This window comes from Mesitornis unicolor, unplaced genomic scaffold (genome assembly GCF_000695765.1).
Source record: "Mesitornis unicolor isolate BGI_N332 unplaced genomic scaffold, ASM69576v1 scaffold37752, whole genome shotgun sequence".
NCBI lineage: Eukaryota > Metazoa > Chordata > Aves > Mesitornithiformes > Mesitornithidae > Mesitornis > Mesitornis unicolor.
Window position 1 is genome coordinate 12,827 of NW_010169305.1, and position 12,531 is coordinate 25,357.

Genomic DNA, 12,531 nt, shown 5'->3' on the forward strand with positions numbered 1-12,531 from the left:
TAATCCAGCCCAACTGGATTCTGCTTCAGCCACAGGGAGTCCAAGTCCACCATGCTTGTCTTGTTTTCAGAACCAAGACACGCAGATGGCCAGCCAGCCCGTAGACCATCAGCAATGCAGCGTTTCAAGATTATATATAGAGAGAAAAAAAATGCACACACACGAACATGTGCACACGCACTCACACAGAAACAAGCACATGTGGGCAGTTACATGTGCCAGAACACACTGGTACTTATCAACCAGCCAATCACAAAGTGTTGGGTTTTTTGTTTTGTTTTGTTGGTTTTTTCTTTTTTTTTTTCTGTTTTTTTTTGGTGGGTTTTTTAATTTTTAATTTTTTTTTAAATTTTTTTTTGTTTTTTAAAGTGAGGCTCCGTCAAGTCTTCCCCTCCCCCCCACCCCTTTTTTCCTTTTGAACCCCTCCCCTGCCCCAACCCAACATGGTAGACCTAAGGACGGAAACACACCCAGTGCAAACAAAGTTAAAAAGCTATTTTTTCAGTATATATGTTTCTTAGCAACAACTTCCGTATAACATGAAAAAGTGAAAAACTAGAAACTAATTTTTTTAATTTTTTGTGTTTAAATTTAAATGGTATGTGTACTTGCTTCACATTGTCTTTCTAAGTTGGCGTTCATGATTCAAGTATTTCAAGAGTGATATGTTCTCTTTTTGGATTCATATTCCAAACGAAAAAACTGAAGTTATATAAGGGAGGCAACTATGTGCTCAGACAGTCTGTCAATGACCCACCTTTTTTTCTCTCTCCGTTTTCTTTTTTCCTTTTATAAATGTATTTATTGCAAGTTGAAAAAAACGAAAAGGTCAAGTTAGTGCTGCTGCTGTTCCAAAAAAGGTCACGAGGTCAGAGTTGAAAGTTCTAAGTTCAGATTGAATCCGACCCTCCTCCCAGAAGGTCTCCAGGTAGTAAGGGAGCAGGGCTGCCCATTCTGTGTGGATCCTCTACGCTTGGGACCCCCCACAAGCTTGAAGAATAGTTTGGGGGCCCCCACAACGAAGCGCCAGTGAGATCACCCCCACTGCTGCTGCCGCCACCACCACTGCTCCACTGCCCAAGCCCTGTTGACCCACCAAAGAGATTCAAAGCAGGTCCAACTGGATCGGTCTGGTTCTGTCCTGTCTCCAGGGATTGCCAGCCTGCTGTGGGTGCACTTGGGGTTGCTGCAGGTGTAGGGGGCTGAGCTTGTGCCAGAAAGCGACTAACCTCTTCATCTGTGGCAAACTCAGCCAGGATGGTAGTGTTTCCCAACACACACCTAGAAGATAAGATATACAGGAGAAAAAAAATTAGTAATTGGGTAAGGACAAAGGATTTACAAGGCATGGAAACAACACAATTAGGTGCCACAATGGACCAAACATGGGAAACTTTGTGCTGCTTCCAACAGTGAAACTGACTCACAAGCACAAAAATGTCTATTTTATAAGGGGCTGGGGGAAGCCAAATCCAAAACAAACCAACCAACTCCCTTCCCCCAGCATTCAGTTGTTATGCCTGCAACAAAAGCAGGCATTTATATTTAAACTAAGGTCCTGAACATTAACACCAAGAGTAAAAAAAAGTCCATATACACTGTAGCTAAAATGGTAAATGCACATATGATACCTTTCAAACAAAGGAGTTTTCACTGATTCTAAGGGCTTACACCACCACCCTTACACTCCCCCCAAGATTTTTGTCTCAAAACCTCTCACATTTTCAAGACGTACTAAAGCCACTCAGTTCCAAAAACCTTATGAACAGGAAGCTTACTTAAGATCTGCAGCTTTTCAAGTAAGGTAAGGTGCACCTCTAAACTACAGCAGATTCCCCCACTTTTGGGTTATGCATATAAGAATTATTTTAATCAGAAACAATTCACAAACTTTTATAAAATGGCCAAAATTGTACAGTAGGGTGCACACCAGTCACAACGCCATCCTATTTGCACCTTCTTAGTTCTGCATGAACCAGTTTGTGCCATCAACAAATAGCGATACTTGAAACGAGTTCCCAAAGCACAGCACTGGACAGACATTGTGTGTTTCAGGACTAATGCAGCAGCAAAGAAGGGACACAGGGATTGCTTACATGTGCAGTGCAGTCTGGGCCTTGGCCGCCTCCTGTTTGGTGTTGTATCGGATAAGGGCGGTGCCCTGGGTCAGGTTCAGATGGAATGTCAGCAGTGGGCCATGCTGCATGCAGATCGTCCTCAAGGTTGACCCATCGATCTGAGAAGGAACAGCCAGGATAAAACAGGTTTGTAACTACTCCTCCTAATGTACTTCAACCCTAGCTTTGCTTCAGTAATTAAAAGACCATCTGTTCTCAGAAAACAGGTGAAAGCAGTGGGACGTAAGCAAAGGCGACAGAATTTAATTCTCGTAACAGAATAAGAATGCCTTGACTTCTCACAATTACAATGACTTTGCTTTGTAACATAATCCAACTTATCTTTCCCGTTCACTTTGTAGTTTGAGTCCAGTTTTCCCCGTTTCATTGAGTTTCTTATGTTGTCAGTATCCTTTCATTGGCAGGTTTTCCAGTAATTGTATACAACTTGTACTTCCCACCATTTTTAGCCATCAGGATTTGTACCAAAGGAACCAGAATTTCTTAGTCTCCAGCACTCTGATTTCAGGGGAATTTAGATCAACTAGTATTTAAAAGTTCTTTGCAAAACTGGAAATACCACCTCTACAATGAGGGTTTTTTAAAATTTACTTTGGTGCTTTTTTGCCTTTGCGGTTTATGAAACAGTCAGTCACAGAAACAGTCAGTGAACCTTCTGCCAAACCCAGCGACGTTCATCCTTCCTGAACTAATGTTCTCACAGCAGCTGCTGCCTGCATTCCTGGTGCAGCAGTAGCAGCTTGTTACTCACCTCCAGCAACTGCTGCTCTCCAAGGTGTGCTGCACACAGATTCCATTCCCGGTGTGCCACAGGAACGCCCACACCGAATGGGATCCATGTGTGCAAATACTTAAGGAAGTGTTACTTTCTTCCTTCTCCCTTTCCCACCTCTATATAATACAGTCTCAAATGAGGCAAAATGAAGTTGTGTGTGGGTACAAATATGGATAAAGTTAAAACAGAGAAACTTGGAATGAAGATACTGTCCTGAATCCACCTTAACCTTCACACTTCCTTCTCTCTGGTGTACTGACCCACAAAGAATAGAGGATTTGTTACAGAAGAAACGATTATAATCTGCTGCTTTCTCTTTTCTGTTAATTTAAATACCCCAAATATATTCTTCTTCCATTAAAATTATTCCTAAAGCAGTATAAGACTACTTTGCACAGGGGAGATTTAGACCTGCGTCTCTTTCTCACACCACTGCTGTTTCCTTCTCACCAAGGAAAACAGCATTTTCCCTGAAAAGAGAACAGTTTGGCATACCGGGTGATCTGAAGCAGACCTTAGTTTTTCCTTTCACATTGATTTTTTCTTAGACTGTAGAAGCATAAAGAATTATCCTGCAAAAAAACTGCTGAACAGGGGACTCTGTCTAGGCCTCAGGGCGGTGCTGATAATCACACAGGCTTTTCCTAAGCCTTGAATGCAGACTAATTGGGATTGCTGAAACCAGGATCCCCACAGAACTCATTCTGAATGGAAGGAAGCTCTGAGAATATTTGCAGGAATAACCGTGCTAGACTGTTTTTGGCAGGAGTGCTGGAAACATTCTGTGGTTTGACTATGGAAACACCAATGTGAAAACTGGCAGTTACACCAGATTTCTTACTGACGATAGCCCAAAGAACAGTCTCTAACAGCTATAAACACCTATTTTACATTATGGTCATGCAATTTATCCTCACTTCTACGAAGAATTGTCCTGTTCCAATTATTTTTTTGAAACTGTAGGTAATAAAAGGTTATGACAGTCAGGTATAACAACTGAACATCCTGAAGTGAGCTGAAGAGATTACCAAAGAAAAACCAATCAGACTGCAGCCCAGTTTAGTAGAAACACATCTTCTGTATGCTGATAAATATGATTTTGTTACATTTTATTCAAAGATAAACTGAAGACTCAACAGAACTGCATCTCTGCAAAGCAAACAAGTTCCCAGAGACAACAACAGAAAATACCTGTGGAGTGAGATTGTGAAGAACCAGCCAGTAGCTGGGACGAACTGAGCCACCATCACTCCACGTAGATGCTGCAAAGAAGAAGACAGAGCAATCAAGACAGACTTGCTACAAAAACCACAATTTTTCTTTACAGTCAGGTCTTTCAATCTCTGACAAATTCAGCATTATCAGCTCTGCTAACAGACGAAAGTCCAACACTCAGTCCTGAAAATAAAAACACTCATTTCCTCACATTTCACATCAAGATTAACTTTTTACTAGAGTTTATCTTCAAGGAGTTTCTCACCCACAGAAACCACCTGGTCTTGAAAAGCCCAATGCAGCAGATATTCCCCCCTGAGCAGCTATGAGCCCTCTTCACTCATTCCCTGCAGCAGGACCTGGGATTCCACACCCCACTCCCACCCACAGCCCACCCCAATTACTGACACCCATTTTCCATTTCAAAAAGGAACTTTTTTTTTTCCTTTTACCGGACAACTGCAACTTTCTTTCCTCCAAACCATTAGTGCTGTACAACGTACACTCCTCAGGTCTGATCAATGGTGCTAGCAGTTGGTTCTTCTCACCAGAGGCAAGCCTTGAGTCCTGTGCCCCCCAGCCCCTGACCGATCGGGGTGCTGTGCTGTTCCATGGAGATGATGGTTTGGGGTTGGTCAGGCCAGGGGGCGGGCGGGGCAGCCCTGTAGTGTTCCTTGAGGAAATATGGTTTTTCCACATCTTGTTGGAGAGATGAGTGGGATTGTGTCCTATGGGATCTGGGGACCATGTTGATTTGTAATCACTGAATTTTGCTAGAAGAGTAAATAAATGGTATGTATTAGAGAAACTCATGAGATTCAATTAGCTTTTAACTGTACTATCACCGTAAACCCTTTGACCGCATTCATATTGGAGACCAGCACAAAGCACAGAACCATACAACAGTTAATTTGCCGAAAAAAGCCACGCTACATGTAAATTAATCTTTGCTTATGTTATATATGCTGACAAAAAGAAAATAATTCCCTAGATCATATAGGATTATATGGAACTGGTCGCAGTGCAATAAATCATTAATAAGATAAAATGGCAACTTTTATGTCCACATTACATTTCATTTGAGAAACTGAGCATTTCTTACAAGCTACTGTCCTTTAATGAAACTGAACCTTCTTCAGGCCCAAAACTCACAGAGAACTGACATGAATATTTACCACTCTTGGTCTACTAAGCTAATGCTACCTCCTAAAGATACCTTCCTAGAAGACCAAAGCTTTCTCATGGATCACAAATTTCATGCAAAGTTGACACAATGGCAACACAAAGGAATGACAATTGGACTTTTAAACAATTTTGATAGAGCATTTTTTGCTAGAAAGTATTACCAAATGCCTATTAGGAGAAGTTAATAAGACCAATAGTGGATATCCCTAACATATTTCAAGAACCCTTTTTATATAAAAGTCCAATAAAAGAGAAAAATTAACACACTCCCCAAACCATCACTATTTGTCATGAATATCTGGGAGCTCCTCCTAAACCAGTTTTCCTTAAGAAGGTGGATTGGAAATTCTCCCAGACCTTCCAACACCAAGGGACATTTATTATTCAGAAAAAAACAAACCAACCAACCAAAAGTCTAAATTGCTTGAGTAATTTTTTTTTTCTTTTCTGTAATAAGAAGAAGTGAACACAGACAGGACTATCTGGGGGAAAAGGCATTTGTGTCATAAATTATCTTACTCATTAACTATCTTAATCAGAACATGTGTGCGCGTGTGCGCGCGTGTGCGCAAATATTTGTATTAAGCTCTACTCACTAATGAAAAGTAGTAAATTGCTTGTTTGAAACAAAGGGTAAAAATGCAGGTTTACAATACGCAGGTGTCACAAAAACAATACATTTGGGAATTGAGACCATAAAGTTTTCAGCAGGGAAAAAAACATGCTTAGTTTTACAGCTGGATCACTAGATTTCCATGACAGAGTAACTGTCACTAGCAAGCAGGTTTCAAGCGCAAGCCTATGAGAGCATATGAAAGTGCTTAAAAACCTGCTTTCACTACTCAGTTCACAGGTATGTGAATTGTCAATCCCTAATTTAGATGACCTGCTTTCTGGCTGTAAAACACTGGTTTGTAGTTTAACAGTGTGAACAGAAGATGGGATGCGTGCCAGGCAGTGGTCTGATTTCCTCAACTCAACTATGACTCCAATAATTTTTTGTCTCTTGTGTCTTTCTATGTGCTAGACAAAAATGAAGCAGAGGTAAGAAGCTGATACATGCTGCTCCTTTCCCCAGGCTAAGAAAGAGAAATCTTTTACCTCATTGGAATGCTGCATACAGAGATACTGCTTCAAATCAAAGCCACCCCACATTCATTTGTTCGTCACTTCTGCTATTTACACACAATTCTTCAGCTTTAAGTAGTTGTCAAGACAGTGACATCTCAAGAGAAAACTCTGGCATTTATAAGAAGTTCAAAATCCAAACAGTTTGTCTGGAGCAAGTATTTCCAGCACCTACTTGGAAGTGTGTACAAAAAGCAGGCACATTTAAAAAATTATGACAGTCCCTCAACCCCTTACAGAGGTCAAATTGTGCACATGTGGCTTTTGGTTTTTTTTGTCTTTTTTATCTGCTGTTCACTGCTTCCCTATTCTTTAGCTTGTATAACTAAGAATTTTGTATCAGGGGTAGGAGGAATGGCAGAGGATTTTAGTCAAGTTTCTAAAGCAACAACAACAACAGAGTATTTTATCATCAGAAGAAAACCCATCTGATCAGACATTCAAATGTTGACTTTCAAGCTTCCTCTGAAACACTAAATACTCAAAGTGGAACAAGGATGACTAACTAGTGAGCAAGTGGAAAATGCTTTGTCCAGGTGAGTTCTGGAGCCCGCATACCTGAAGTGCTATGAACGTTGGTGAAGGAATTGTCAGAGGCACTGTAGGGCCAGGCACCAGGTGAAGGCAGCGAGGTGTTGAGGGAAGAATTAGACCCTATCAAAGGGAAAAGGAGAGAGAAAGAAAAGAGTAGGCCAACTTCATGGTGTTTCTGTCATACTATTTGTACAAATGCCATGCTTTCATGTGATACACAGCCATGATGCAAATGCACATCGGCTTTCTTCTTAGTCAAATGCAACAGACTGTTACTCTGTTGCAAGTGAACAGCAGAATAACTTCTCAATATCAGAATGACTTCAATAACCACATGTACCAGTTGTTCATTGCTTTTTACCTGTGGTGTTGTCCCGCAGAAGTTGGTGGTCAGTATCTACAATGGGAGATGTGGTGGTCCCCCCCAGCACACTTCCAGGGGTCACATAGGGGTCAGATTCAGGGTCAATGTTTTGTATACCTTTCCATGGCACTCCTGGTTGGAACTCTGGGAGAGGAGTGAAAAAAGAATTAGATGCAACAGGGGAATGTCATTTACTAAAAGCAGTTGTTGAAGATATTTTTAATAATTGCCTACACGGTTCCTCAGAAAAATCAGACTTTTCTTAATTAAAATCTACTTCACATTTCCTCCTGTGGCACTCTCTCACACCTGAATACAAGTCTACACCACAAAAAATGTGGCATACAGTATTCTTTTGATTATTCCAGTTTTACTACATTCAGATGATGCTTCAATAGTTTTACCCTTCCTTAATAGAAAACTTCTTTTTTTAAGATACATAAGACCAGCTTCTGTATTATAAGATTAGATTCTGCATTCATACTTTGTGTGCAGTAGCCTCTCTCAAGGAAAGGCTACCTACCTTAAGAGTTTGTAAAACAGAACATTTGACACTTCACACTGTAGGTACACACACTTTATACATTACCTATCAATACTGAGGCAATGCTAAGGTGAGATACCTTGTGGTAAAAGCAATGTATATACTCATTGACATTCTTCATGCTTCACAATGAGACAGAATATACTCATCATGCTTTAGTTTTCTTTCAACTACAGTTCCAGACATGCCAGAATTTTAAGACAAGAGGATGAGTTACACAAAGCATGAACACACAAAAACTCCAGTTACTGTATGAAAGATCAGTAACCTCACTCCTTCTCTGAGTAAATGCTCAATGAATAAAGTGCTGTGGTCAATTTTGGATAAGTGATAAGAAAGCAGAACTAAAATAACTGATGACTAAAATATTTGAGTATCATTATAAATCCATGATCAGGATGTGCCCTTTGCAATTAAACTGTGTAGGGTTAATCTGGCATGGAAGGGTTCATTTCAATCACCTCTGTAATGAAGAAGCATATTCAAGACTATGACTTTCACAGACAAATACAGAAGAAAATGTGATACTTCTGGTTCAAAGAATTGGCACAGCAAAGGCAGTATTACACTGGCAGGAGAATCTTCAGAGAAAACATAAGAAATGCCCCACTGGGTCAGGAATGTGGTCCATCTAGCCCACTATTCTGCTAACCATGTTAGGAGAGATACCATTTGGGGACAGAACACAAACCTGGCCGCTATCTGTAGGTTACTGCACTCACACTCTCTCAGCACCCATAGTCCATCTATTTAGGGTGTCAGAAACACCCTTTTATCTGCTAGCAACTGCTTGTGGAACTGTTTTTTCATCAATTTATCCAATCAACTGGCTTGTACAATCTGTTTCCAGAAGCTCTAAAAGCAACACATTCCAAAAGTTCATCACTCCCGATGGCAGGGGGGTGCGTGCGGAAACCTCTCATCTATTTAAAATTCATATCCTCTTAAGTCCACCATTCGCACAATGGTTCTAGTGTTGCAGGATTCACAGAATTACAATTCAGCATTTGTCTTGCACACTGCCGTCATGGCTTTGCAAACCTCAGCCACATCTCCAAGTCTTTAATAACTCAATAAAATAATCTAGGATACCAAGTATTGACATTTCTGACAGTATGAGCAATCAACACTGCACTGAGGAAGGAATAAGCTCAGCTACTGCCAAAATATTGCAATTGCCTGACAAACAGGACACATTATGCTTAAAGAACAAGCAATAACTTTGCTCTAGCCAAAAGATCTTCACTGTTCTGAGATGAAGAATCCACGAACACAGGTTAGGACCTGGAATTAGTACTTGTTTGCAAACGCAAAAAAAAACCCAACAAAAAAAACACTCCCCCAAAAAAAGTTAAGTACAAGTCTTGGCTTTGTAAAGATTTCTGAGAATTGGTGAGACTGAAAATTAAGTACATAGTAGGCTCTCATCAAAAAGTTAAGGCTCCAAAGATCAGGTGTACTGTGTATTAACACATTCAGTCATCAATGTCATCCTGGTCTGGAGAAGTTCTCCTTGAACATTTTTCTCCAAAACTGTCCTTTGGGACTGACAGTTATTCTCATGCACATTTACCTGTTCTCCCTACAGACATGCTCTTTTATTTCTAGGTAGTAAAGAAAACAGGAAGTGCCTTTCTCCACTGATACCTAAAAAAGGGTGCTCCCAAAAAGTTCAAACATAAGATTATTAGAGAAACCATGACAGTCACATCCAGGCCAGCTTTCCTGGAGTATATGACTGAACTGCTCTTGAACGGGAAAATTACAGTCTAGTATTACCTAGGTATGCAAGTCTGTGTGACATAACCAAAAGATACAGTTCTCACCAATGCAGCAAAACTTCCTCTCACCTCCAGCTGTGATATCAGTTTGATTGGGCACCACTTCATTTATCTTTGTGCTGAACAATACTGCTCTCTTGAACGGCAGAATTTCTGCAGCAGATGGCATTTAGGAGGAAAACGCGAAAGGTGTAGTCAGGGTGAATGCTGAGTGACCACTGTATTCATTTAAAGGAAAAATGCACCTATTTCAAGAGTTTCTCTCTTGTAAACTCATTTTTGTTAACTTATTTTCCAACACCAGCAAGAAAAATTTATTTCCATGCCAGGAACTTACAGTGGGCCTCATCTACCAGCTTGCAAAGAAAAAGGAACTACAGTGTAAAATGATTTCAGGTCTTTATACTTCATCAGGGGTGTTGATAAGTTGGATCATGATTTCAGCTAAGTTTTCCTTCTCGAGGAAGCCAATAAGCTGGAGAAGCTGTGAGACAGCTTAAATGGCTAATGGTTATGGGACAGTAAAACCTGTCCCAGTAGTCTATGGATCTCATGAGAGAGGGCTGGCAACAGAGAAATAATTGCATAAAAGCCACAAGCCAAAGCGCATGTCTGCAATCACAGTCGTGGGCTACTCATTTACACAAGAGATTAGGGCTGGTACTGATGATCCCAGTGAGAGCTTACGGTCAGGATTTGTGAACTCCAGCTCTCCTCTCAGTGCTGAGGCAGTCAGCAACAGCAAAAATTTTACTTGTGACTGACAGTGGGACTGCGGGTACCACTAGGGAAGTTCTATGAGATCAATGAGGGGCAAAGAGAAGCTAATCAGCCTCTCACTTCTGTAACATCCTTCTGGTACCAAGAATCTTGCCAGAGCCAGTGGCTGTTCCAAAAATCTGGAAACACAGCAGAGCTGACCCTCACAACCCTCTCTTAACATTCCAAGCAGCACTGCGTTTCTCAGTATTATATAGGGGAATGGTGACTAAAGGAAAAGTTCAGCAACAATGAGTCTATGCGAGAGGTCCTGAAAAGAAATTAAACTTTGGAGACTTCTGGCATTATGAACAGTAACTCCAGCTCGAGAAGCTCAATACTTAACAACCAGGCTGACAGAAATGCAATGCAAATATATCTGTACAGAGAGCAGTCAAGTCGTAGGAAATGTTGTGAGTGTGCAGATGTTCACGAGACAACTAATTCTTTAACTCTTAGCTCATCAGAAAACATTTTCTTGTCAGAGTTAGACACTAAGGGGTTCCCACATAAAATGATTTATCTACTTTTTGCAGGTTTCCTGCAGTTGTAGCTGTCACAGAGATTCCTAGGCTTTCTGCAAGGTCTCTACTACTGGTTTACCCAAGAGATGTACCTGCACCTTTACTTCTTGTGTTTGAGGGGTACACAGGAGAGGATTTGCAGTCAGGAATGTCTTCCTGGAATGAAACAGTCTTCCAGGCAGAGAAAAATCACAGTATCCACTATTTGCTGAACAGCACTGGTGATTAATCGGTGCAACTTCAAGGACACTGCTCTTTGCTTAATCCATGTTTTACATAGAAAATTATGTGCATGTTCAAATACGCAGGTATTTTTCCTAGATATTTAAGTTTTCTAACAGAAAAATAGAATTCAGCCAGTAAAACTCTGAAGATTTAAAGAATGTCCTACTGTCTGTAATGCAAAAAACACAAAGCCTGTACTCAAGCCACAAGATTGCTGAGCAGTACTGAAACATGGCAACACTCTTTTATACTTTACATGACATAAGCAAGGATGAACCACAAAAGTGTGTCTGTTCTGTCAAAACCACAGCAGCATAGTGTGCACATTGTACACATATTGTACCAGTACTGCTGGTAAAAGAAACCTTGTGGTCTGCAGTGGCTCATATCTGTAAGCAACTGCCAGAAGAAGAGTTCACGCTAAATAAAATAAGTCAATGCAAGAAAATCCTGTTCCCACCATCACAAAAAAAAGCTTCCACATCTTTTGCTTTCTGATTCCATGCTATCAATCAGAATTTTCACACCCCTCGTCAGCCTAACACAACGCAAATAAGGAATCAAAACGAGTGACCTGGTATCATGTACTCTATGGACAGTGTGCTCATGAAAATTTTTTTAAGTGTAAAGTTGCAAAACGGCAGAGTTCACCTAAATTAAACCAAATATTACTCAGGTAATCCAGCATTTAGTTCATATTTAGCCTAGCTATTTTTCACTGGAAATTCAACATTTACATTCTAATTTAACGTGGAAGAAATTTAAAAAACAAGATAGGCCAAGCGAGTATTTTCCTTGTAATGCTTATTTAAAAAGTATGATGATGAAAGGTCCCAGCACAGCCTCTCTAGAGCTAGGACATAACCCCTGCCCTTATGTAATACCTGGAGGCCAGCTGGCGTTGCTGGATTTGCTTCCGATCTTGTTCGTTGGAGGAGATTTGGCAGGTAACCAACTATCACCAGCAGAGCCTGCATGGCCACCTAGAGGGTCGCCCTGAATTATGTCAAACTGGTTGTAGGGCGATCCTCCGCGAGCCTTTCCAGGGGGCACTATTGCACCTGAAGCATTAAAGAGATACATTCACACTCAGGAAAGGTTGAGATCTTTACAAGCATAATATTCTAAAACAAACAAAAATATTTAAAATGCATACTGGTGAGGTAAGACATTCACTAATTTGAAGCACAGTTTCATCTGAGCTATTTCACCTCTGGCAAGAAGATATTGCAAGGGAATTCCCAAAATAGCTAGTCCCCTTCTCACCATTTTTGTGCATATTGGCATCTTGTGAAGCCACAGAGGGTAGCCCTTCCATCATAGTCCACTGCTTAAAGCGGGATTCTGTTCCAGCCTCTT

At 40.7% G+C, this 12,531-nt stretch overlaps 1 protein-coding gene across 1 annotated transcript in view; it reads right to left on the reverse strand.

The window, feature by feature from the left end:
• Positions 1–330: 330 nt before the first annotated feature.
• TNRC6B (trinucleotide repeat containing 6B) overlaps positions 331–12,531 on the reverse strand; it is a 74,368-nt gene continuing 62,167 nt past the window's right edge. The window contains exons 16-23 of the mRNA XM_010179301.1: positions 12,439–12,531; positions 12,057–12,233; positions 7,337–7,483; positions 7,000–7,095; positions 4,677–4,901; positions 4,105–4,175; positions 2,097–2,236; positions 331–1,281 (exon numbers count right to left, since the gene is read on the reverse strand). The exon at positions 12,439–12,531 is cut by the window's right edge and continues 66 nt beyond it. Coding sequence (XP_010177603.1) covers positions 891–1,281; positions 2,097–2,236; positions 4,105–4,175; positions 4,677–4,901; positions 7,000–7,095; positions 7,337–7,483; positions 12,057–12,233; positions 12,439–12,531 — 1,340 coding nt within the window. The 3' untranslated portion in view covers positions 331–890. The remainder of the gene's footprint in view (positions 1,282–2,096; positions 2,237–4,104; positions 4,176–4,676; positions 4,902–6,999; positions 7,096–7,336; positions 7,484–12,056; positions 12,234–12,438) is intronic.